Source organism: Porites lutea, chromosome 3 (assembly GCF_958299795.1).
Source record: "Porites lutea chromosome 3, jaPorLute2.1, whole genome shotgun sequence".
Lineage (NCBI taxonomy): Eukaryota > Metazoa > Cnidaria > Anthozoa > Scleractinia > Poritidae > Porites > Porites lutea.
The window spans coordinates 28,576,604-28,601,193 of record NC_133203.1 but is presented as its reverse complement, the minus strand read 5'-3'; the positions used below and the strand labels follow the sequence as shown (position 1 = coordinate 28,601,193).

General features: G+C 36.3%; 3 protein-coding genes across 3 annotated transcripts; 1 reads left to right on the top strand and 2 right to left on the bottom strand.

Moving 5' to 3' along the window:
• Window positions 1-178: 178 nt before the first annotated feature.
• Window positions 179-6,959, bottom strand: LOC140932107 (uncharacterized). Its single transcript, XM_073381762.1, has 13 exons — window positions 6,746-6,959; window positions 5,864-5,980; window positions 5,185-5,298; window positions 4,164-4,283; window positions 3,712-3,834; window positions 3,367-3,489; window positions 2,457-2,579; window positions 2,130-2,252; window positions 1,761-1,883; window positions 1,413-1,535; window positions 1,107-1,229; window positions 539-661; window positions 179-339 (listed from the first exon to the last, which is right to left on the bottom strand). The coding sequence occupies exons 1-13, from the start codon at window positions 6,957-6,959 to the stop codon at window positions 179-181; spliced, it is 1,710 nt and encodes a 569-aa protein (XP_073237863.1).
• A 1,344-nt stretch (window positions 6,960-8,303) lies between these two features.
• LOC140932106 (ZP domain-containing protein-like) lies at window positions 8,304-12,562 on the top strand. Its single transcript, XM_073381761.1, has 7 exons — window positions 8,304-8,373; window positions 9,149-9,271; window positions 9,777-9,902; window positions 10,290-10,695; window positions 10,958-11,137; window positions 11,647-11,922; window positions 12,427-12,562. The coding sequence occupies exons 1-7, from the start codon at window positions 8,304-8,306 to the stop codon at window positions 12,560-12,562; spliced, it is 1,317 nt and encodes a 438-aa protein (XP_073237862.1).
• Window positions 12,563-18,605: 6,043 nt separating this feature from the next.
• LOC140932105 (ZP domain-containing protein-like) lies at window positions 18,606-23,546 on the bottom strand. Its single transcript, XM_073381759.1, has 8 exons — window positions 23,429-23,546; window positions 22,623-22,880; window positions 21,924-22,046; window positions 21,344-21,469; window positions 20,524-20,929; window positions 20,089-20,268; window positions 19,264-19,559; window positions 18,606-18,790 (listed from the first exon to the last, which is right to left on the bottom strand). Exons 1-8 carry the CDS (start codon window positions 23,544-23,546, stop codon window positions 18,657-18,659), a joined length of 1,641 nt encoding a protein of 546 aa, XP_073237860.1. The 3' UTR covers window positions 18,606-18,656.
• Window positions 23,547-24,590: the final 1,044 nt, after the last annotated feature.

Below are 24,590 nucleotides of genomic sequence, written 5' to 3'. Positions count from 1 at the left end.
AGGAAGAGCCGACTGGCAGAACGAGCCAAGATAGTGGTGGGAGTTAGTAAAGGAGAGATTTTAAACTATTATTAAACCCAAAGTTTTGGACTTGAGAGACAATTGGACATTGCACTCGTTTTAATGGCATGTTGTTAGAAACAAAGAAAGGTCTGAATATGAAGATGACGCTTTCCTTTCAGAGGAAGAAGTCAGTAACAAATAAATAAATCTTGCCTTTGCATTTATATCCATTTCCTGTAAAACCCTTTTTGCAGATACAAGTGTAAGATCCAACAGTATTTTTGCACTTGGCATTAACGTCACAGCTATCAGCGCCGACAGAGCATTCGTTGATTTCTAAGAACAGAATATCACAAGATCAGTTTTAATAGATCTTTATTAGCTTGGTATTTCTTTCATTTTACTACAGGGTTAAGAAGTTACAATTAAGTATCAATAAAAAGCTATTATCTTAACCTTAATCATTTAATTTTGCGTCTTATGAAGGGAAAATCTGAAAGTGAAGAAGGCAGTAAGATAATTAAGTAAATCTTACCAGTGCATGTTTTTCCATTTCCTGAAAAACCCTTTTTGCAGCTACAAGTGTAAGATCCAACAGTATTTTTGCACTTGGCATTAACGCCACAGTCATCAGCGCCGGTAGAACATTCGTTGATATCTAAGAACAGAGTATCATGAGATTATTTGAGTTTTAAAAAGATCTTTTCTTTGTTCGAAATATCTTTTAAGGCAGTCTTATCGCCAGTTTAGTACATTATTATATTAACAGCTTTACAAAATATTTGCTCTGCAAATTAAATTTTCATGTCTTCTCTCTTTAACCAGAGTTTATTTGATAATCAGGGTGACTGGGTTTGGCAGAGGTGTCAATGGCCATTATGTTCACCCCCTGGGTTTTTTGCAAGTCACTTGAATTGGCAAGCCACTGTGCTTGCCATTCATTTTTAAAGGCTATCATTGTAATGCGAGACTGTGCTATTTCCTGAATCATTTTACCACTGAGCTAATGGATCAAATTTAACGAGGAAAGTCGAAAATGAAGACGAAGCCTTTTTCTTTGGGGAGGAGAAGTCCGTAAGTTAAGGACGTTAAGTAAATCTTACCGGTGCATGTCTTTCCATTCCCTGTAAAACCCTTGTTGCAGGTACAAGTGTGAGATCCAACAGTATTTTTGCATTTGGCATTAACGTCACAGGCATCAGCTCCGTTAGAACATTCGTTGATGTCTAAGAACAGAATATCATGAGATGATTTCTTTTGAATGTACCGTTTATTTTTTTTTTGAAATACTTTGAAGTAACTCAAAAACTCCAGTCTACTACAGTGTTAAACAGGTAAAACTGTTATTGAAAGGCAAAACAGAGTTTTTATTTTTGGAAGAGCTAGGCAGTTAGTCAAGTAATTCTTACCAGTGCATGTTTTTCCATTTCCTGTGAAACCCTCTTTGCAGGTGCAAGTGAAAGATCCAACAGTATTTTTGCATTTGGCATTGACGTCACAGCCATCAGCGCCGGTAGCACACTCGTTGATATCTTAGAACAGAAAATCACGAAATTATTTCAGGTTTGAAAAGATCGTAACTTTCTTTTTCAAGCATCTTTAAGCCACTTAACTGCAGGGTTAAATAGTTAAAAACCACAGTAATACCACTGAGCGATATTATTTCGCACGTATGTTGCGTCATTTGACAGGAAAATCTGAAGAGGATTGTTTTTCTTTAGCCGGAAGAACTAGGCAGTTAGTGAAGTAAATCTTACCAGTGCATGTTTTTCCATTTCCTGTAAAACCGTTTTTGCACGTACAAGTGTAATATCCGACATTATTCTTGCACTTGGCATTAACGTCACAATCATCAGCACCGGTAGAACATTCGTTGATATCTGGGAAAAGAAAATCGTCAGGTTAATTTCGTCAAGAAGGTAAGATTACAAAACAAGTGTCGGTACTTTATACTACGCTATTTTTCGAATCATCTGACAGAAATTAAGGGTACCTTTAAAGGCAATGTTATTGAAATCAAACGAAGGTCTAAACATGAAGATGTTTTTCTTTTCAAAGAAAGAAGATGTTTTTTTTAAAGAAAGAAGCCGAAGGTAGTAATAGACAGTAATATAATTCAATCTTACCAGTGCATGTTTTTCCATTTCCTGTGAATCCCTTTTTGCAGGTACAAGTGTAAGATCCAACATTATTTTTGCATTTGGCATTAACGTCACAAGCATCAGCGCCGGTAGAACATTCGTTGATATCTAGGAACAGAGTATCACAAGAGTATTTCAGTTTTAGTAGATCGTTATTTACTTAGAAAAAATCGTTCAGGTATTTTAAAGCCACTTTACTCTAGGGTTAAACAGTTGAAACTATGCAGAAGTAATATTAATTGGAATATTATTTAATATTGGGCTATTTGAATAGAACCGAACTGGAAAAGAGGAAGAACTGGTAAATCTTACCGGTGCATGTTTTTCCATTCCCTGAAAAACCCTTTTTGCAGGTACATGTGAAAGATCCAACAGTATTTTTGCATTTTGCATTAGCGTCACATGCATTAGCGCCGGTAGAACATTCGTTGATATCTAAGAAGAGAATATTACAAGATTTTTGCGTTTGACGTTAGGGGAACGGAACTCCTAATCTTGGGTATTCTTTGGTTCTTGGGTATCCTGCGGTACTAAGGGGGAGAGCATAAACAAGTCTGCGTTTTTCGTCGTTTGTCTGCCTTTTCTGTGCCATTTCGAAATTCATAAACAGGCTATGTTCAGGAGCACTAACAAAAAAGGCTCTCGTGCATTAAGCTTATCTTTCTTTCTGCCATAAATGGATAATTGGACCGGAGTGAGCGAGAAATAGAAACAGAGTTCTTGACTGTTTGTTGAGGTTTAATATTTCGCCCTTGCTATGCAAACAGTCCATTTCATGTAACAATGATTCATCTTGATTTCAGATGTTTGCGTGAGACAGTTCGCGTTATTCGTGCTTTTCATTAATATTCTCAGTATCTCGAGAAATCAGAACACGGTTTTAAGGTTCGCTCAAGGCTATAAGACATCGTCCAATATAAATTTTTCTTTTGGAAAATTATCTGACCAACTCTGTGAATATTTCTGTGTATATGCAACCAAAAAATAGTTTAGTCTCGAGTGGACTCTACTTACGATTACTTCTAAGTTTCAATTTAATCTAAAATAGATCGTATTTTTCTCAGTAATATTTCAAGCATCTTAAAGGGACATTACTGCAGGGTAAAACGGTTAAAACTAGTAAAACTTTTAAGCGATATCATTTACTATTTCGCTACTTGGAAAAGAAAGCGATTGTTTTAATTTGGGAAGAGTTGGTCAGTCAGTTACAAGTAAATCTTACCAGTGCATGTTTTTCCATTTCCTGTAAATCCCTTGTTGCAGGTACAAGTGTAAGATCCAACAGTATTTTTACACTTTGCATTAACGTCACAAGCATCAGCGCCGGTAGAACATTCGTTGATATCTAAAACAGAGTATCACGAGATTTTTTCAGTTTATTAGATCGTTTACTTTTAAAGCATCGTAAAGTAGTTAAATACGATGTTATAACATTTTAAGCCTGTTAATGTTATGTATCAGCCTGCGTTGATTATTTAAGAATAACATTTAATGTCATGGATGTTCTTGGACACAAAAAAAACATCTGAAAAGGAAGGAAGAAACCAGTCTGTCAAGTAAATATTACCTGTGCATATTTTTCCATTTCCTGTAAAACCCTTTTTGCAGATACAAGTGTAAGATCCAACAGTATTTTTACACTTGGCATTAACGTCACAAGCATCAGCGCCGATAGCACACTCGTTGATATCTAAGAAGAGAATATTGTAAGGTTATTTTTCTAAAATAAACTATCTGTTTTTCCTCGAAGAACTACTTTCTAAGAATCTTAAAGAATTTTTTTCTCTTTGATAGTGTAGAATACTAGGAAAAGTGAATTCAACCCCCAGAGAAGATGGTTAAATTTATCAAAATAAAAATAACCAGGTTTGAGACTGGTCGCAGAAGACCAATGTTTCATGAAATTCAAAATGCACCATCTCAAAATTTTCAGCTGGAAGAAATAATAAGAAATTATAAGCTAAAAACTAGCAATCTAAAGAAAAAAAGGTAATTTGATGCAATAATGAATATTCTTACCAGAGCAGCCTGTCATATTTCTCCTGGCGTATCCAGATTTGCAAGTACAAATGTAAGAACCCACTGTATTTTCGCAGTTGGCATTTTCACCACAAATATCACCAGAACACTCGTTTATGTCTATAAAAAAATGTGTTTTGTGTACAAAATTAGAACATCTTTATTTGAAAGCTGTTCGTGAAGATTGAATACCACTGAATGTGTTACTATGACAACTTTGATTTTGAATGTAAACCGCACGGTAAACATTAAAGAGCTTTCCGGGCCCGAAAAGTTATTGACTTTCGAGAAACGGGCCCCTGGGCCGAGCGATTGATGAAAGATTTGCGCAAATCTGGGACTTTTTTCCCGGACAACTAATACGGCTTTAAATTGAGCGGCCTAAGGATGGAAAACGCTTATCCTTTATAAGTACCATAATTTATTGCCACATTTACTGATCAGTGTAAATTTAGCTACATCAAAAAGTGTGGGCCCGGTTGTTCAAAGGCCGATTAGCACTATCCCGTGGAAAATGTTTTAATTCGGGTTGCTCAGAAGCATTTCCTCGAATAAATTTTTCTGATTCGTTTAAGCTTATGCCATTAGCAAATCATAGAGGAAGAGGATTAAACTGAATTTGATTTTTTACCTTTTATATCTGAGTTCAATTTTCGCACTAACCATGAGTTATCTTAACCCAGCTTTGAACAACCCGGCCAGAGTTTGATATTTGAGTTTTTGCAAAATTCTGTTTAAAAATATTAGAAGTGTACAAAATTCATTGTTTATCAGCCACCCAGAACCACTGCATTTTAAATGCCGATATTGCCATGAACTAACTGTTTGCGAATTGCTGAAAATGTCTTGGAATCCCTCGAAGAAACTGTCTTTTCCCATGAAGAATTCGTATCTTTTTACTGACAGCGGCGAAATTAAACTACGGCAAGATCCTAAAAACATTTGGTGAACATTTGATCTTAGAGACTTAGACCCTCTTATCTATCCGTTATTTTAATTTAGGTGAGAGTAGTGTTATAACCTTCTTCGCAGTTTTTTCCTTGAAATCCCTGTGCACATTTACAATAGTAGCTGCGGCCAGCGCGAGACTTGCATTCACCTCCGTTTTTACAAGGGTTCTTGTAACACAGGTTTGCTATGAAAATAACAAAAAGGTGTACACTTACTTGATGGTCAGAAATTATTAGTAGGTCCACTCTTAAACACCCGTAATGTTTCTTTCTCTTAACAATCACTTTTATAGTTTGCCGTAGGCCCAGTTGAACGTTCAAACTTTTAATGTGCCCCTATCCAATGGACAAGTAATCTATTTTGACTATGTTGCAAATGTGGCCATGGTTCAAGACTGACCATTGCACATCGTGAAAATCGAAATTGAGTACCACTAATAAACTTCGAGGCCTAAGTCAACCGTCCAACCTTTATCATTTAGGTCAACCCAATGGGTATTAAGTTCGGTACACGAAACGTTTGACGTCTGAACTTCCAGTGAGCCTTAGTGTATCGAGTGATATACGAATAGAACTTCGATTTTCAAGTCTTTAAAACATCTCATTTGAAACTTATCAAAGATATGTTTTAAAAAGCAGCCCTTTTTATGGGGTATGATCATTCTCCGCTTTGCTTCGTGTTTTTCCTTATACAATTCAGCCGCCGCTCTTAGAAATCAAGCGAAGTGTTTAAATACTTTCTGAAAGTACCTGTTTCACAGTTCTTTCCATAATATCCACCCGGGCATGCACAAGAATAATCTCCACCAGCAATCACTGAGCAGTTACCATCATTTAGGCAGGGGTTCTCGGCACAAGGACTCTGAACTGAAACAAAACACAAACATTAATTTAAAATAAATTAATTAGTCTGTTTAAAAGCATTAGTTGCTGTTGATCAGTGTAGATATAAATTCATATCAGTAACACTCCATGTTAGATCGCGTGCCGTCTCTAATTTTTCTTTTGAGACACAATACTTTTAAGCGTGGTCTTGAGGGAAAAAAAGGACGACCGCTAGTGGTCCACGACCATGTACTAATGCTACAGCGAATACAAATATAAAAATACTGAGAATTCTGTCATCAAACACAAATAAAAGAAGGTAAAGGCTATGAGAAACATAACCTTCTATAAACTGAAGTAAAGCTCACATGAACCTTTTTCAACAATGATCTCTGTCTTCAGGTAGTGAAGCAAATGTTAATGTGGATGCAGATTTGAGAAAGCCAAAAATTGCGCCGGAACACAATCACCTATGGTAAGTGTACGCAACAAAGGTGAACATTTCTTACAGTTTACTAAGTCATCTTTTTGGGTTTTAAGATGGTCAATGTTAACTTTTATTCCAGCTCTTACGCACTATTTTATCTTCATTGCAGCTTGTTAGTCAACACGTTCGCTGATATTCCAGGTCAATTTGATCTCTGAACAAAGCTTTTTTTTCCACAGGAACTAACTCGGCGTAGAAGGAGAAATTGTCAAATGATTGTGGTAACGAATTTCCAGCAAATTCACCGAATATCGGATAAATTTATTGTAGGCTAGAAAAAATGGCTGAATTAAAAAAAAAATTAAATTAAACAATCTTACTTCCAGACGATTCCCCACTGAACTGGTCGTCAGTATATCGTTGGGGAAAGAAATCCTCGATTCCGGTCACAAAACTCTCTGGTTCTTCCTCGTAGAAGTTCAAGAACTTAGGATCATCATTGTTGGTTACGAGGTCTTCTTCAGCTAAAAAGCCTTTTCCATCGATAGTCAAGCAAAAACAAGGTACAAGTACTAGCACGACAAGAAGTTTCATTCTAAATCCACAGGTTGAGCAGTTCGCGTCGTCTCCCAAAGTTTATCAAGAACAGGCGCCTATGCGAAGCTGAATTGTACTTTTATAGTGCTGCTTGATTGATTGACCTTTAAGCTGAGTGTTCAGATTTTTCATTGGCCTATAAGGTGTTTAGCGCTTTATTTTGGCAAGTTTAATCTTCATAATTTCGAATTAATTTGATTATTTTTCACTAATCACAAAGAGGATGATGTAATATAGGCTTGCTTAGAACATAATTATCGTATACTTATTACGCCAACGCCTCTACTGGCCCGGCCGACTTTCATTGGCTAAGGCCCGCCGGTTCAAACGTCGAACTTTACATGTGCCGAACTTAATACCTATTTCTTTGTCCCTCTGAAATATCTTCTTTCAATTCTTTTAGGGGTTCGTGTTTACATTATGTTTTTAACTAACCATGGTATTTTTCTTTTCAGTTTTCATTGGCCAAAAGAGTTCTGTCTGTTTGTCTGAAGAAAAAAAAAATACTCTTAATATTTTGAGCAGCGTTTTGATCTTAATTTCATTTTTTTCTTAATTAACGACAAAATGTGTCATTACATTAAAAAATGTTGCAAGTTGTGTTCCAAGTTATGATCGACTTTGTCTCTTCAGCTTTTATTTAGTCAACAGTGAAATGAGTATTATGCAATCGAAATAACTAATCAGCACATTGCCTAGAGGGTATTGTTACTAGTTTATCAATTGAAGCCTCATTCCTTGATATGAAACTGTTCTTTCAATGAAAAATATGTAATTCAAATGTTATTTCGGGCTGCTTATTTTACTCTTTTTGCTTTTGACAAAAAAGTTGTGACATATAATATGAACTTAAACGTTGGTCTACATTACTGAGTATACTTTTGCATTAGTTAAGAACAAAAAATGCCCACTCTTTACTATCCTTTATCCCTTTCTAACTGAAGAATTTACACACATCCTTGTGAAATAAGAATTAGATCTAGGGGTGTTTATAGCTTGACAGCTTGTAATTTCCGTGATTTTTTTTAAAGCCGAATTTCTATCCCGATAGATTTGCAGGCATACAAAGTCAAAGGCGGGTATTTTTGTCTTTGTGTTTAAAAATTCCAACTTTTATTTGTAAAATCAGGACTGATTTATTTTGTTCATTTAACACTTGTAATTTTCACCCTCTTGTGTCGAAAAACCTCACACTTCAAAAGCTTTAAAAGGCGGTAGAACACATCACTTGTCCTTCATTGCTCTTTCGACAGCGGAGAGGCGTATCTTTGAGTTAGTTACTGTTCTGGAATCATGGTCATTCAGAAGTGGATAATTCTCTTATTTCCCTTGCTGTTTAACATGGTCACTGCCGACGAAGATTCTTTATGGAATCAACTCAAGAAGGAACCAGCTGCAATGGATGATAAACGTTAGTTAAGTATTAATAGGTATTTTTTGCTGTATCCGGGTTAGTCAGACAATGCACATACAATACCGGATAACGTTTCGTGCCGACTGCAGACACCACTATCGGGTATACTATGAACAACTATCCGATTTGTTAGAGATCGGCGAGGCGCAGCTTCGCTTCGTTTCAGAAATCGCTCCGAAGTCAACTTTCTTGGGTGTAAATAGAAACCCTATCCGATATGAATTTTGTGCCCAGAAGCTGTCTGGTTAAGTGTGAGTGTGAGCAAAGCCTCAGAAAACGCCTTTGTGTGCTTAAGTTGATAAGGGCGTCGAAATGAATTTACCACCGAAACTTCTCTTTCTAGTTTGTAAATGAAGATCAAACGTTTTGAGATAGAAATATCATCTTTTTAAAACTCTTTTCGTCAGGAGGAACAACCAAAGGCAAATTAGCAAATTAGTACAAAATTTTTGAAAAAATGCAGAAACACCTTCAGCACTCTTCCAATCTTTTTCATTGAATCTTATAGACGACTTTTGTCAGTTCTGAAATAACTTTTGTCCACTGCATTGTTAACAACAAGCTTTGCGATAGGTTCCCTTGTTACTTCATTCGTAAATCGAGGAAGCTGACATTGTATTGTCAATACTATTTTTTTAGTTTTTAAAATTACTATGATTTAGTTGTAACTTTTTTGTAGCACAAATATTACCCTTGGATCAACAAATTATTTGAATGTACTTTTTCTGGTAAGGTGTCAATGCCCTGATCTTGAATTGCACTTCTTTTTCAGCTCCTACCAAATGTGACCCTAACCCTTGCATGAACGGTGCAACTTGCAGACCCGCTCCTCAATCTCTTGTTGGATATAAATGTACTTGCTCACCTGGCTACGAAGGAGTTAATTGCGACGACGGTAAGACGGAGTAATGCTAAATTAATTTGTTCAAAAGTTACTGTAATTAGCTGCAATAGATTCTGTCGTAAAGTCTGCGCGTCACGCGTGTTAAGAAACACCTTTGTCTCGCGCGTCGTGTTTTCTTGTAATAGCTGATCATTTGTTTAACTTGATGAATGCCTGCCACAAAACTATTCGCGTTTTCCCTGCTAACAGAGATCTCTCACGATGAGACAAAAATGAGGAGAAGGAGAGAGACTTTCATTCATCTCATTTTTGCCGCGTCGTGAGAGACCTCTGCTAGCAGGGAAATTCGCATTTAACGCGATTCATAAAATTAATCCTGAGATATCTCAAAGAAACTGATAGTCTAGGATTCTAGTGGGTTATATTCCGTAGGTATTTTTTTATGTTATGTGATATGCATTTTGATAATCTAGTTTTAATTTTTTAACTGCGCAAAAAAAAGAGCATTACCCTTGATAATCAAATTATTTGAATCAACGTTTTCTTGTTTTTTGAGATGTGGACGAGTGTGCCGAAGACAATGGCGGATGTTCACACAAATGCAAAAATACAAAAGGTAGCTTCGTCTGTTCATGCCCTGACCCGGAGTTGAATTTGGCACCCAATCGTCGTACGTGCGTTGGTAAGGAAACGTATTATTTTGATCTTCTAATTATAGGAAATGAATGAGCGAGAATGCTAAGGGGTCATTAGAGAATGAAACATACCAGATATTGCTACAAACCTGATAAAAAAGGTGATACGTTGAGGGGCATTCAAAACTCAAAATAATGTAGATCATCAAAACTAAGAATCTCTTTCAATAGAATGAATAAGTTGAAAACATTTCATGCATTTTTCTGTCTTAAAACTGATTTCATAGCTACTTACACTTTCTTGGAAAATTTCAGGTTCTTTACGTTGGACTGTAACAGGCCTATCATTAAGTGAGGTTTTCAAGCATCGAATGAAACTTTAAATTTTCTTTAAAACCTTAATAATTATTCATTGACAATATTTTATCCTATAGCATCTGGTGTATCAGTGCAATGTCACCAAAATGACATGTCTATCACCCTGCCTAAAGCTCTTCTTCTCGGCTTAAATCGTGAACATGTCACCCTGCGAGATGTGAAGTGTGTTGCTACGGAAACAAGGACAAACTTCACCCTTAAAACTGCATTGACCGGTTGTGGTACAACCGCCAGACACAGAGGAGGTTTTGTGGTTTATAGCAACACAGTCTTGGAGATCCCAGTTGCAGATGACGCCATTATAACGAGAGTTCGTGAGATCGAGATACCCTTCAGCTGTTTCTACAAAAACTCGGGTGATGCTACTGCTGTTGGAGTTAAACCTGACACCAGGAAGTTGGTTTTTGATGAAAATGGAAAAGGAAACTTCACAGTTGCTTTGGATATGTTCCCAGATAAAAGGTTTATAATGGGTTTTAAATACCATTTAAATAACTATTTTAGCTTATCCATGATCCTCTGTTGCACCGAAACACATTCATGGAAGTTGGATAAAACCTGGCAGTAGCTTAGTGTAAAGTGAATTGCATCCTTAATGCGTTGTCGCCCTCAAAGAAATTACTTAGAAACTGAAAATGAATAAAGCAGAGCGTACTTTTATTTTGATATTTTTTGAAAATAATCTGATCTTGTCAGTGTCGCATTTCACTATGTTGATCTTTAGCTTCGAGGCAGCTTATACCCAGAGTGATTATCCTGTGGAAGTCAAGTTGAGACAGTACCTCTTCTTCCAAGCATCTGTGAAAACCAAGGACAAAACTCTGTCAGTTTTGGCTGAGAACTGTTACGCTACACCCTCCCAGGACAGACAACACGATGACAAATATCATCTCATCAAGGAGGGGTAATTTAAAAAAAATCTTTTACTGCATTATTAGATTAGATTTCGGAAATAAAATTTTCAAAAAGTTTATTAAGCAGACTGCATATTTAAATAAAAAAAGACTACCTTTTACTTTCAAAAAGTAGTTATTTCTCTTTAAGAAAAATTGTCGTTTTTCAAATTGTTTCTCATTACACTTCACAATCGAAACAAGACTTTTGAATGACCTCAGCTGAAACTGCGAATTGTTTGAAAACAAAAAACAAAAAAAACAAAATTGTTTGTAAGAAGTTTCTGGTTAATGTTTTTATGTAGAAGTACTGTACAAAAGATTCTGTGATCTAGAATACAAATTTGCCCTTAAATGCTAAATCTCCTGTTTTTAAGTTTTCTTGTTTTCCATTTCAAGCTCACAATAATGTCATGGCGATCATTATCTGTGCTTCCATTTTTTCCTTTTACAAAGAACCACATTATAGCATACTAACTGTTGATAGTAATTGCTGACTATGACATTTTTTATCTTTCAGTTGCCCAGTTGATAAAACAACCATCACCATACAATCGCAAAAAGTGGGTGTGGATCGTTTCAGTACTGAAGCGTTTAAGTTCATTGCTGATCACCCATTCGTGTTTGTCCACTGCCAAATAAGGATATGTGACGCAAGAAACCCTGGATCAAGATGTGCACAGCGATGTATCAAGGAAGGCAGATTAAGACGTGACGTAAGCGATGAAGACAAATTATACCCACTGGCACAGGGACCCCTCACATTTGCAAGTGACGCAACGGAAATGAAATCAAGAAAAAGATCAAATAAAAAAGGTACTTGTTACTCTAATAAAATAATCAATGAAAACGTTAGAAGTCGAAGAAAGTGGCAATCTCTTATCTAGCACTCGAAATTTATCAAAAAATGCCCTTGAGTAAGAGCAGAATAGGGATGTACTTTATGTATGACAGATGAAGTTTCGCCATATTAGCATCATGTGTATCGGTGTGCGTAGAAAACCCTGCACAAGAATACAATGATCGGTCGATATTTCTTCTGAATTTTATGGTTGTATCACTGCTTTAATCCAAATGAACTTATGACTTAAAAGAACTAAAACAACTATCACTATTATACACAAAGGTAACGAGTCTCGTTGGTAAAAAAATATTTCAGCATGCATGAATTTTCCTGCTTTCTAAATACCCACGCCTGCATGCTGCATGCACCATTTGTTTTATCCTGTAAGGTTTACCCTGGGGTTATGTACGTCTTATCGTCATCTTTTACTCACAATTAACACAAATTTATGTTCAATATTTCAGACATGACTGTGCCTGCTGTGATTACCATGGGAATACTATCAGCGCTTTGCCTGATGGGAATGGCTTACTTGTCTCTCAAGAATACAAGCAAGGCCACCGCCTACACTATCGTTCCAGCAAGCTTTTGACGAATAATTCAGTTGTATTGAAATTTGATATAAAAGCGATCGATTGTCTAAATAAAAAAATAACATTTGATAGAACAATTTCTCTTGTTTTTGAGTATTTTACAACGCCTACTTAATATCCTAGGTGTTAAACTCCTCTCTTGCAGCTTAATGACTCAAAGAAAAAAAACTCCTTGTGGGTAATTAGAAAAATATTGGTGAGAATGTTCCCCTGGGGTGGTGGACCCCATGCGCCGTCTAAAAGAAAAACGGTTCAATTTGCTAAATTCTCAGAACTGACGTGAAAAGGAATTTTTTCTTATTTCAGTAAGATTGCTTTTACATCCATCGGTTATATTTTCGCTCAGATGAAATTACTTGATGTGGATCAGCAGACACCTTTTGCCTTCAGGAAACTTCACTTCATTTTGATCGTTTACTTTCTCGGACAATTTTAGTTTCAATACACAGAAAATTGATTTATCAAAAGGAAGGTTCAAGTGAAACTGTCTTTCGTATGAATCATGAATCTGACCGGTCTCGCTGATTTAATTACTTTAAAATGAAAATATTGGAAGAGGCAGGGGCATCCAACGAGAATATAGTTCAAAACCACTTAAACGTAGCATTGTTAAACGTACAGTAGTATTTAAATGGTAGATGTAGGCATATTTTTATTCCCTAAAAATTTTTCATCTGTTCGGATTTCCTAGCTGAAAGTCTAGTGACCCGAAAATTATAGGGATCAAAACTTACCTTTTCGAAAATTTCAGCCAGAAAAAATGCTCCCGAAAATTCTAGGTGACCTTTTAGGGATAAAAATCCGTTAAAAATGGGCAATTATACCATTTTTTAGATGTTCGAAAATCCTAGGAGAGGCAGGCAAGCAAGAAATTTTACAACAAATTCTAGATCTCATCACCGTCTTCCGAACAGATATTTTCCGAAAATTGTCGTTGGGTACCCCTGAATAGGAATACAGCGGAGCGAAGAAATAAAGGGGAAAAAACCCCGCATTGTTTCATGTAAATGCATCTACTATAACCTTTAACCAATACATTTAGGACTCCAAGAATAAATGAAATAGTGAAATTTTAACAAGAGTTAAAGAAATAATGGTATCTATCCGTTTGTCTCGTTTGCTTGGAAAGAAGATAAGAAATGAGGGGGAGATTAATTATACAAGAAACATTTCGTCTCTAAAAGAGTTTTACTTCCTACTTTATCGACGGTCAAGTATTCAGGATATTTACTTTTTATATCGTATTCGATGATTATTTCTGAATTGATTGAGCACGCGTGTATAAATACACGGTAAACAAGGGCCTCGATTCGAGAGAAATTACATCATTACCAGAGAACAAAAACGTTATGAACATGGCGCCTCATTTCAATCATCCTCGAAACTAAACCGCATGCTCATCACAAGACTCATTTGCATACAATGAAAGTTTGCAACACTCACCAGTTAGCCGACCAGTTAGTCTCACCATCGAAGTTTTGCTCATTAAGATTCTTCTTGTTTCAAAGAAATCAACGCTTTCAAGGGATAGAATTCGTTGACCAACTCGTTCTGGAAAAGCTCGACATCTTTCGCATTAATCTTTCCAAAGCTTTCTTTACAAACCATGTATGCTGCCGGCCAGGGGCACCCAACGACGGTTTCCTCCTAAATGCATTATAAATTCTTTTTAGGCTATCCAGAGTACTCTTAGATCTCTAGAAATGAAATCTAAGCGGCGGTATGAGATTTGAATCGGTTCGGTCTTCCTAGGGGAACTTGAGGCTTTTCGAAAGTACAATGGCTTCAGTGATATTTTCTCGAACAAAATTTTAGATGCAATTGAACCTTTTATGAATATGATAATTTTTCTTATTCCTCTCTTTATCACATTTTTAAATCCGAAAATTTTAGGTTTCCTTTTTCTGCGAAAATTAGCCCAACAAGGAGAGTAAAATGTAAAAAAATTATACTTCAGAAAATCGTAGGGAATTTTTTTAGATAAGCTTCGAAAATTGCACCTGAATAGAACGCTCACTTAGAAATTTTTAGCCATTTTCAAGCAATAGAAAAATCTAGAAAATATTTGCTTCTCCAAACAGTTATTTTACAGAAAACAGTCTTTGGGTGCCCCTCTCCGGTCACGCGGCGAGTCTTATCCCCAGTTTCCACGGTCTCCGCTAGTTACGCCTGGGACCATGACTTCCATTTTTGGGCGCACCCAAGAAAAAAAAAAGAAAAAAAAAGAATTGCTTGCAACAACAACAGCATAAGCTTTATTTGCATGACTATAATTATGTATTTTTTTTAATTGCATTTTTAGAGTCTCGCTTAGTGTGTGTATTTCAAAAATGAAATTTGATCTTTTCTTAACCTGTATTCATTACTATTGCAACCTGGGCTGTTCGTAGGACCTGGAAGGGGGTATGTAACAAGAAACTTTGAACGAGATTGTTTTCATTTTTGAAGCTTGTTCGAAAAACGCCGTATTAAGCTGGTTGAGCCGATTCTGGTCAATCTCTTGCCCCGGTCATTTCGGTTTTTGAGAAAACCAAAAAGGATGGCTGTAGAAAAGGCAAGAGGACTTCCATTTACTTATAGACAGATGCAGTAGAACCTTGAAAACTCGAACACGGACAACTTGAACTTCCCGCTAACTCGAACTAAATTACCTTTCCCTTGATCAAAATTTCACCGAAATTTACCCCGATAACTAACATTTCCCGCTAACTGGAACGTTTTTCGTTTCCCTTCAGAGTTCGAGTTACCGGGGTTCTAGTGTATACAATTTTTTCACATATTTTTCAGTATTTGTCTCTCAAGGAAAAGAAAACAATCGATATCAAGAGCTAAAATTAATTATATTACTGCTATCTGCAAGAAAATTCCATTTTTGGGTTTCCCCTACTTTTTTCTCTAAATAGATCTTGAAGTAACTAGGCGTAGAAAATGTGCAAACTTAGTGGTGTTACATCCATTTTGGCAGGAGAGAGTAGTTTAATTGAAGAGAGTATTCTGTAGAATGAGGTTCCGGCCTAAATCCCAGTGCAGTGCTGATCAAGATTAAAAGTTGTATTTTCCGAGTTTTTCGGAAGATTTTCTTGAAGCCAATCAGTCACATTAAGCTTTTCCAAAAAGAGGATGCAACATGGTATGACTAGAAAAGATGAATTAGCGTCTCTGATGAATTGTTACCTCTTTCGTCCTTTTTAAAGTAAGAACCATTGGTTGGTATGCGTCCAGGTAAGGGTTTAAATTGAAACTCAATCAAATTGACGCCTTTTTTGCACCGTGGTGCCCTAAGATAGAAGGGTTCCCAATCAAAGGGTTCTTCTTCATCCGAGCAGTAACAGTCTTGAAGCCATTGGGTAAGTGTTGTTCCTTTCGTTCGAGAGGTGGTGACGTCATCAAGCACCGAACTTAAGAAAATTGCTTTCATTTCCGCTCCAGTTAAATGTACTAAGTCATAGAATTTTCAACTATAGTTTGTCAGTTAGACGACTTATAAAATTCGGTTATGCTAACGCTTGTGGTTTGAATGCAATGACAATTATACGATGCATGGAGATCACTTAAAACGCTCTGGGTTGATATTCATCAGGTGAGACATGCCGCAAAGTTAATCTCTCAGTACAAATGTTTTGGGTGGTTTCATTGAAATGCCTAACGTATCCTTACTGGGCAAAGGTGACTATTTACTACCTTACTAACTTTATTGAATCATCATTCCACCTAGGGGCTCTTCCGACCCAAATGTAAAATCTGAGGAGCTCCTATCGGTCTTTTCTGCATTTGCTCTACGTTTGTACTTCTTAATCATAGATCAACTGCTGGTTGACGGAAAAATTTTCCTGGCTATTCTAACCTTTGTATAAGTTAAACTCCGGCTATACATAGAGAGAACACTTTCGTTTGAGATAGTATTGAAGATGCTTTTCAATGTTTTCTACCCTGATGCCAGTCAAGATAAAATTATGATCACAGTTTTTTTTTGCAAGAAAACATTTTAAATACAGAAAAAGTTCCTTTGCATTTACGGAATGAAATGTACAAATCAGTAAAATTTTTGCTAACTTAAATACAATTGTAAAGCTTTTCTCTTGGAAATTTCGTATTCAAGGCGCGACATCATTTTTTCAAAGATTTTAGCAGACCTGACTATTTGAATTAAGCTGTCAAGCTCAGCCTCATATCCAGGCCAGTTCTTGCTATCCGAGTTACCAGAGGAGGCTTGAAGCCGAGCGAGATAGCCAGTCGAATTCAACTGAATACAGTTCTTGAGCTCCTGAGATGGGACTATTTGTTGAACATAAAAATCCACGTTTATTTCATCAACCATAGATTCCTGGAACGAAAATTCTCCAACAACTTTACGGATTTCATAGCAAACGTTGACTAAACTAACCCAACCTGTTTCCGATGCATTTTGCATTTCTTCAAGAATTTGGCTAAAGTCGTGGCTCGGTACCGCCATTTTGGATTTGTCATTATTTGCCAGCCGTCCTCGGCGAATTTTCCCGACAAGCTTGACTGGTGACGTCACATACGAAATCGCCGAGGACGACTGGGAACGAGGCTGTGTCAAGCTATGATGACTAAACTAATCCAGATTGAAGGCATTACCATTGCTGTCCATCAGTAACCATCTTAACTTCTAATTCTAATCACTTCAGCGATAATAATAATAATAATAATAATAATAATAATAATAATAAATGACGATAACGATGATAATAACAATAATAATAGTAATGATAATTCATGATAATAATGATAATAATTAATAATAAAAATGATAATAACAGATGTTACAAAGTGCGATGGATTTTGGACAGCTTTTTTATCACAAAGTGTGACACGGTTCATTACAAATTGCCTCAGATGTAACAGAGTGCGACAGTACACATTTACGAAACATTTGTCAGATACAGCCGATTAATTGGCCATGTATTTTGACTAACTAGGTGCCAAGAAATTACGATAATAAATGTTTTGTTGTTGTTGTTGTTGTTGATGATATAATCAGACCCCAGCTTTCAAAATAAAAAAAAGGCAAGTTTAATTCCCCGCGTTGACTTCAATAAATTTATGGACTTACTGGAGAACGCAGCCAATTAAAGCTAAATTATGAATCCAATCTTAGATGCACATGCATTTGAGTTGTCCAAATAATGCTTATCCCGGCGTTGTTCAACTAGGAACTTTACAACCAATATCATTTGTACTTACCACATCATCGTTTTATCGACTATTCTTGACGACAAGTAAATTGAAAGAAAGGCTGTCTCAAGAATCGCGGTGAGTTTTGATTGCTTCACTGGTGTTAATCTACGAGCAGGTTAATTTTCCCCTGAACTCGCAGCCTACACTGGTTCGTGTGGAGCGTTTTCACTCACGTGGCGAGCGGCTATGCAAATTTATTAGAAAGAAAGAAAGACCGAATTTGCATAAGAGAAGAGTCGAACTCCCACAGGACTGGTTTGGACAAGGGCCTCCTCACATGAGCGCGGGTGAGTTTAGGATACCTGTAGTTTGAATTACTCATTCTTGGAATTGTATTGGTATTGTAATTGGATTAAATGGAAAACACTATGCACTCTTAGCAATCGGCAAGTAAAATTAGTATAAGTGGCTTTTAGCATGTTGTTTCAATGGACTACCGACAATAACAAAAGAAGTCAAAAGAACCTGCATTTCAGTCAACTAATTGAGCCTATGGAAAAATTGTTCAAGAAAGAACTTTTTCTAGTAAGGCTCGTCTAGCAATTAGATGGGGTCATGAAATGGGGTTAAACTTCTCTGTGCACTGTCTTATTTCTGCTTATTCAAGTCACGTATTTCAAATGTGTAAAACATATGGGATTTATGTTGTAGCAGTGCAAGGAACACTCACTTAAAGGAAGTTGAATTTGAGCTCTTTTAGTCCGAGACATGGCAGGAGTTCTAATGCCTCACCGGAAAATCCCAACCCAATCGTTCAGAAATTTTTCAAGCGAAGAGAGAATAGGTAATAACAGATAGGAAGTAAAATATTCAAACACAAGAGAAATTATTCCATCTAATTTTATCTTTATTCTCGTAATCTTTTGTAAATTTAGTTCCAATACAACTGATTTATTCGTCGCAGCTTTCTGGAACAATAGTGTAGGCGGTGGCCTTGCTTGTATTCTTGCGAGACAAGTAAGCCATTCCCATCAGGCAAAGCGCTGATAGTATTCCCATGGTAACCAGAGCTGGTACAGTCATATCTGAAATGTTAAACAAAAAATTTTTCGTTAGATATCAAGTCAACAATGTCGATAAGAAGTTAACTGCTTAAGTGTAAAAACTTGAAGTCGTGTCTGTAAAATTATTTATGCTGAAGGAGTATTTTATCGGTGGAATACGTATTTCCTTTATTGGTTGAGATCTCTGCGAAATATTGAAATTCTAAAATTGAAATTCTTTAGCGTTTTGGAGGTTGAAGCTTTATTGGATTAATGGGGTAAAAATAAGAGCCGAAAGCAGTTAGTAAGTAGTCTGGGCAAACATAATGATCTTGGCCAAACTTCGTTCGTGAGAAAATCTGAAGGTACTTGAAGTAAGCTGCTTATAAACTAAGCACATCCTTACTCTTCTTAACCGGATTTACTTTTCTCTGAATCACGAAATGTAGATCAGAGACAGACACTTTCCTCTTACTATCTAAAATTGTGAATGATTGTATCAAAGGAACATGTACCTTTTTTATTTGATCTTTTTCTTGATTTCATTTCTGTTGCGTCACTTGTAATTGTGAGGGGTCCCTGTGCCAGTGGGTATAATTTGTCTTCATCGCTAACGTCACGTCTTAATCTGCCTTCCTTGATACATCCCTGTGCACATCTTGATCCAGGGTTACTTGCGTCACATATCCTTATTTGACAGTGGACAAACACGAATGGGTGATCAGCAATGAACTTAAACGCTTCAGTACTGAAACGATCCACACCCACTTTTTGCGATTGTATGGTGATGGTTGTTTCATCAACTGGGCAACTGAAAGATAAAAAATGTCATAGTCAGCAATTACTATCAACGATTATTAGTATGCTATAATATGGTTCTTTATGAAAAGGAAAAAAATTGAAGCAAGATATTGAAAGATCACAAGTTGAAGTTTCTAATGACATTATTGTGTTCTTGGACTGGAATACAAGAAAACTTAAAAAACACGAGATTCAGCATTTAAGAGCAAATTTGTAGTTTCGTCCCAGAATCTTTATTGTTTTTACTCCTCCAACACAAAAACATTAACCTGAAATGCTTTTCGTAAAAAAATCACAATGTTATTTAAAACAATCCACAGTTCCAGCTGAGGTGTTAAAAAGTCTTGATGCGATTGTGAAGTGTACACATTTCGAAAAATGAAAAAACTGTTCGTAATGAGAAATAACCACTAGGTGAAAAGTAAAAATTAGTCTTTTCCTATATCATTCATTTCATATATCATTTAGTTACTAAGCTGTTTGAAAACTATTTCCGAAATCTAATCTCATTAAGCGGTAAAAGTCTTTTTTTAAATTACCCATTCTTGACGAGATGATATTTGTCATCATGTTGTCTGTCCTGGGAGGGTGTAGCGTAACAGTTCTCAGCCAAAACTGACAGAGTTTTGTCCTTGGTTTTCACAGATGCTTGGAAGAAGAGGTACTGTCTCAACTTAACTTCCACAGGATAATCACTCTGGGTATAAGCTGCCTCGAAGCTAAAGATCAACATTGACAAATAGAAAACTAACAACAACAAATGATTTTCAAGTAGTAATGAAATATAACTGAAAAGCCCTGATTTTTTTATTTTTTCCCAAGAAACTCCATAATGGACTAAAACACATTTAGGATACAATTAAATTGAGCCCAAACTTCTGCAATGTTTCATCCAGTTTTAAGGTGACGAAAATGAAACGTGGATAAGCTCAAATGTTGAGGTAAATCGTATGTAAAACAGGTTATGAACAGACCTTTTATCTGGAAACATATCCAAAGCAACTGTGAAGTTTCCTTTTCCATCCTCATCAAAAACCAACTTCCTGGTGTCAGGTTTAACTCCAACAGCAGTAGCATCACCCGAGTTTTTGTAGAAACAGCTGAAGGGTATCTCGATCTCACGAACTCTCGTTATAATGGCGCCATCTGCAACTGGGATCTCCAAGACTGTGTTGCTATAAACCACAAAACCTCTTCTGTGTTTGGCGGTTGTACCGCAGCCGGTCAATGTAGTCGTAAGAGTGAAGTGTGTCCTTGTTTCCGTGGCAACACACTTCACATCTCGCAGGGTGACATGTTCACGATTTAAGCCGAGAAGAAGAGCTTTAGGCAGGGTGATGGACATGTTATTTTGATGACATTTTACAGAAACACCAGAAGCTGAAAGGACAAATTTTGTTTTTGCTTAGGTTAAATCTTTTAAAGAGGTAATTTATTTTAATGGACTTAATAACCTCACTTTAAGATTTCTTAGTTCCTTATAGAAGCAAAAGAATTTAAGAACTTCCATGAACGTTTAAAAAGCTCTGAAGTCCGCTGTTGGTCGAAAACATTTGCGAAAGGGAAAACATTTATTTTTCCACAGAAAATGCATCAATAATTTGGATGATTTAAATGAAATTGAGGTTGGAGTTAATTAAGACCTGCTAGCTTTAAACATGTAAATGTCTCGCTTTTATTTTATTAAGTTGACTGGAACGTTAAATTTTCTCACTAACTTTTTGGTTTTCGTCCTCATTTTTTCCTTTCCTTTATTTTGTTTGTAAAAAAGTTCCAAAAAATATGTTTTCTTACCGACGCACGTACGACGATTGGGTGCCAAATTCAGCTCCGGATCAGGGCATGAACAGACGAAGCTACCTGCGGTATTTTTGCATTTGTGTGAACACCCACCGTTGTCTTTGGCACACTCATCTACGTCTAAAAAAGAAAGAGAAAAAAGAATAAGAAATAGAAAACAAAAAAACAAAATACAAAATTAAAACATTTGAATAATATTTCAACCAAGGGTAACACCTTTGAAACAACAGCAAAATATTGCAACTAAATTATTACAAATCTTATCCTAACTTTTCAAAAGACTATGAAAGGTAATCTACTAGAATCCTAGAATATTAATTTTTTCGAGACATCTCAGTTTTAATTTTACTAAGGGCGTAAACGGCAAAAAGTCGTTTTCTAAACAGTGCAATACAGCATGGAAGCTCTGATAGTAAGGACAAAATGCAACGCACGGGAGGAAGGCGTCTCTAAACACACATATAGTCAGTTTCTCTATATTGTAGATAAGGATCTTAGCCAAGAACTTAGGTCAGAATCTAGCTTATTACAGTAACCTGATCAAACAAATAAATTTAGCATTACTCAGTCTTACCGTCCTCGCAATTAACTCCTTCGTAGCCAGGTGAGCAAGTACATTTATATCCAACAAGAGATTGAGGAGCGGGTCTGCAAGTTGCACCGTTCATGCAAGGGTTAGGGTCACATTTGGTAGGAGCTGAAATAAAAGTGCAATTCCTGATCAGGGCTTTAACGCCACTGCATTGTTCAAATCTCCGAGGCAATGAGTCTACAGCTGCTACACATACATTTACCAAATATCCGAACATGATGTGTACAGTGAACATATAAATGTAAGTTTGTTGGAACTAAAAGAAAATTTAAAGGACGAACCAGTATGGTATGACCAGTGAAATTAACAGTGGTACTTAACATAGTACTATTTATTTAGTATGTAGCTCTAACTTTTGAGTCTGTGGATGAAATCCTATGGTGTGACCATTAAAATGAAAGCTCTTCAGCAGTACTTTAAAATGGTACTATTTATTTAGTATGTAGCTCTAACTTTTGAGTCTGCGGATGAAATCCTATGGTGTTACCATTCAAATGAAACCTCTTCAGCAGTAGTTTCACATGATACTATTTGTTTAGTATGTAGTTCTAACTTTTAAGTCTGTGGATAAAATCCTGTGGTGTGACCAGTCAAATGAAACCTCTTGAGCAGTACTTTCCCATGGTACTATTAAACCAATTTTGACTTCAAGCACTTTTCCAGCAAAAGATTTCAACTCACCTGCAAGTTTCTCTGGTTTGACAAGCACGTGCGGTGGATACCCTCCGTCAGTGGTGTCAGTAAATTTAGTCTTCAAAGATGGCCTTATACATTCAAAGCAGTCTTGGCCATCGTTTTCCCACCATTCTACGGCTTTGCAGTTGGGATTTGACTTAAGACACAAAGCAATGCAAGCCTCGGACGATTTCACAGAGTCAGCCAAAGGTTTTGATAAACCTTTCGTCTTGGAACACCAATATGGGGTATAATCTTCCCAGGCTAAGAAAAGATAGTGTAGATGTTTCGAATCTAAGAAGTTTTGACTAATTAGCAGTGTAAATTAACAGAAATTAAGCTTCTCCACGATAATCCAGTTCAATTAATATTATTAACTTTGAACAAAGAGAATACGACTCTAAGGTTTTACTCATTTTTTCAATATACTGGTTTGGACTTTTGTAGTTTGGCCCGGACAGCATTAGGATAACTGTATCTCTCGACGTAATTTCTTATAACAGAAGAAAGCTCCGGTGACACGTTCGTAGCCAAATAAATTTCAAGTGGTTTTAAATTTGGCCACTTAACCCAGGGTTAAAGTGAATCATCGGTAAACCGGGTTGGTGAGAATTATTAGATTTAATCCACTGCAGCAATTAACAACAGAAAGTAAAAAAATTCAAAACTTGTAGATACTGCCATAGCCAGGGAAGCTAAAGAGGGCTTATGAAAACAAGAAACTGATATCGTCGTTTCAAACATTAAAGCTCCAAAATGTTTTCTGTGTGATTGGGGTATATACTTAGAAAAAATATCAACACTTCACTCACGTTCTTCATCCATCACAACAGAGTCTTTCAGAAGTTGATGCCATAAAGGATCTTCCTCTGCGATGATCGAGGTAAAAACCAACGAAAATATGAAAAATATCCACTTTCGAACGGCCATGGTTCTAGGTGGGAAAGTAACTCTGAGACGCGTCTCTTTGTTATCCAAAGAGTAATTGAGCCACCTGAGTTGTTCCGATGGCTTTTAAAGGTTTCCTTCATTCTGCATATTAAAGTGAGATGTTTTGAAAACAATAGGATGACAATTACAACTTGTTAAATGAAAAACATATGGCTAAGCTCTGATGTTGCAAATGAGAGTTAAAAACACAAAGACAAAAACTACCCTTGGGTTTGTTGGCTTTCAAGCTTTCGGCGGCAATCCCACAAGGCACTGAAAATTGCAATGAGGTGTCAAGCTAACACGCCTTGTGACTGAACTCTTATTTTGCTAAGAGGTGTGAGTACAACTCAGTCAGAAAGAGGTAAAAGATAACACACTATGAATTGAATTAACGCAAGCATTTTATTGTAAACATGTTTTGTACAAAACTAATGAAAAACACACAAATGAAAACATGAAAAATAAAATCTCTTTGGATCAGTAATTAACTACCTTTGAAGACTAAATTTTGCAGATAGTGAAGTAACTAACCAAAATTAAAATCGAGTTCCGTATTTTTCAGTGAAAGAACAGTTGAGGGTTTGAGCATTCTCGCGGTACAATCAGTACATTCGCAAAACAATGAACAATACCCTCCAGGTAATGAGCTAATCAGTATCAATGGTTACGTAATCCTTGTGTTTTCACCGCTGATTTGAAGCACACCTCATACTGTATCATTTTCTGTATTAAATCACTCATTCTGGTGAAAATAAAAGAAATGATTGGAATTAACATAATAACCCTTTTCCAAAATATCTAAAGGCATTTTTTCGCAAAAAGTCATAGGGGAAATACAAGGGTTACCCAAACAAAAAAAAATTCAAACAAGCTTTTCGAAGCGATGAAAGAATTAATTTCAAACTGAAAAAACTAATTTTTGACTGTTGAAAGTCTGATAGGAAAAAAACAGAGGCTTTGTTTATTATTAACAATATAAAAACTATTCAGTCCGAGGGTGATGCCAAATTATATCACCACCTTTGTATTTAGTGTAGAACC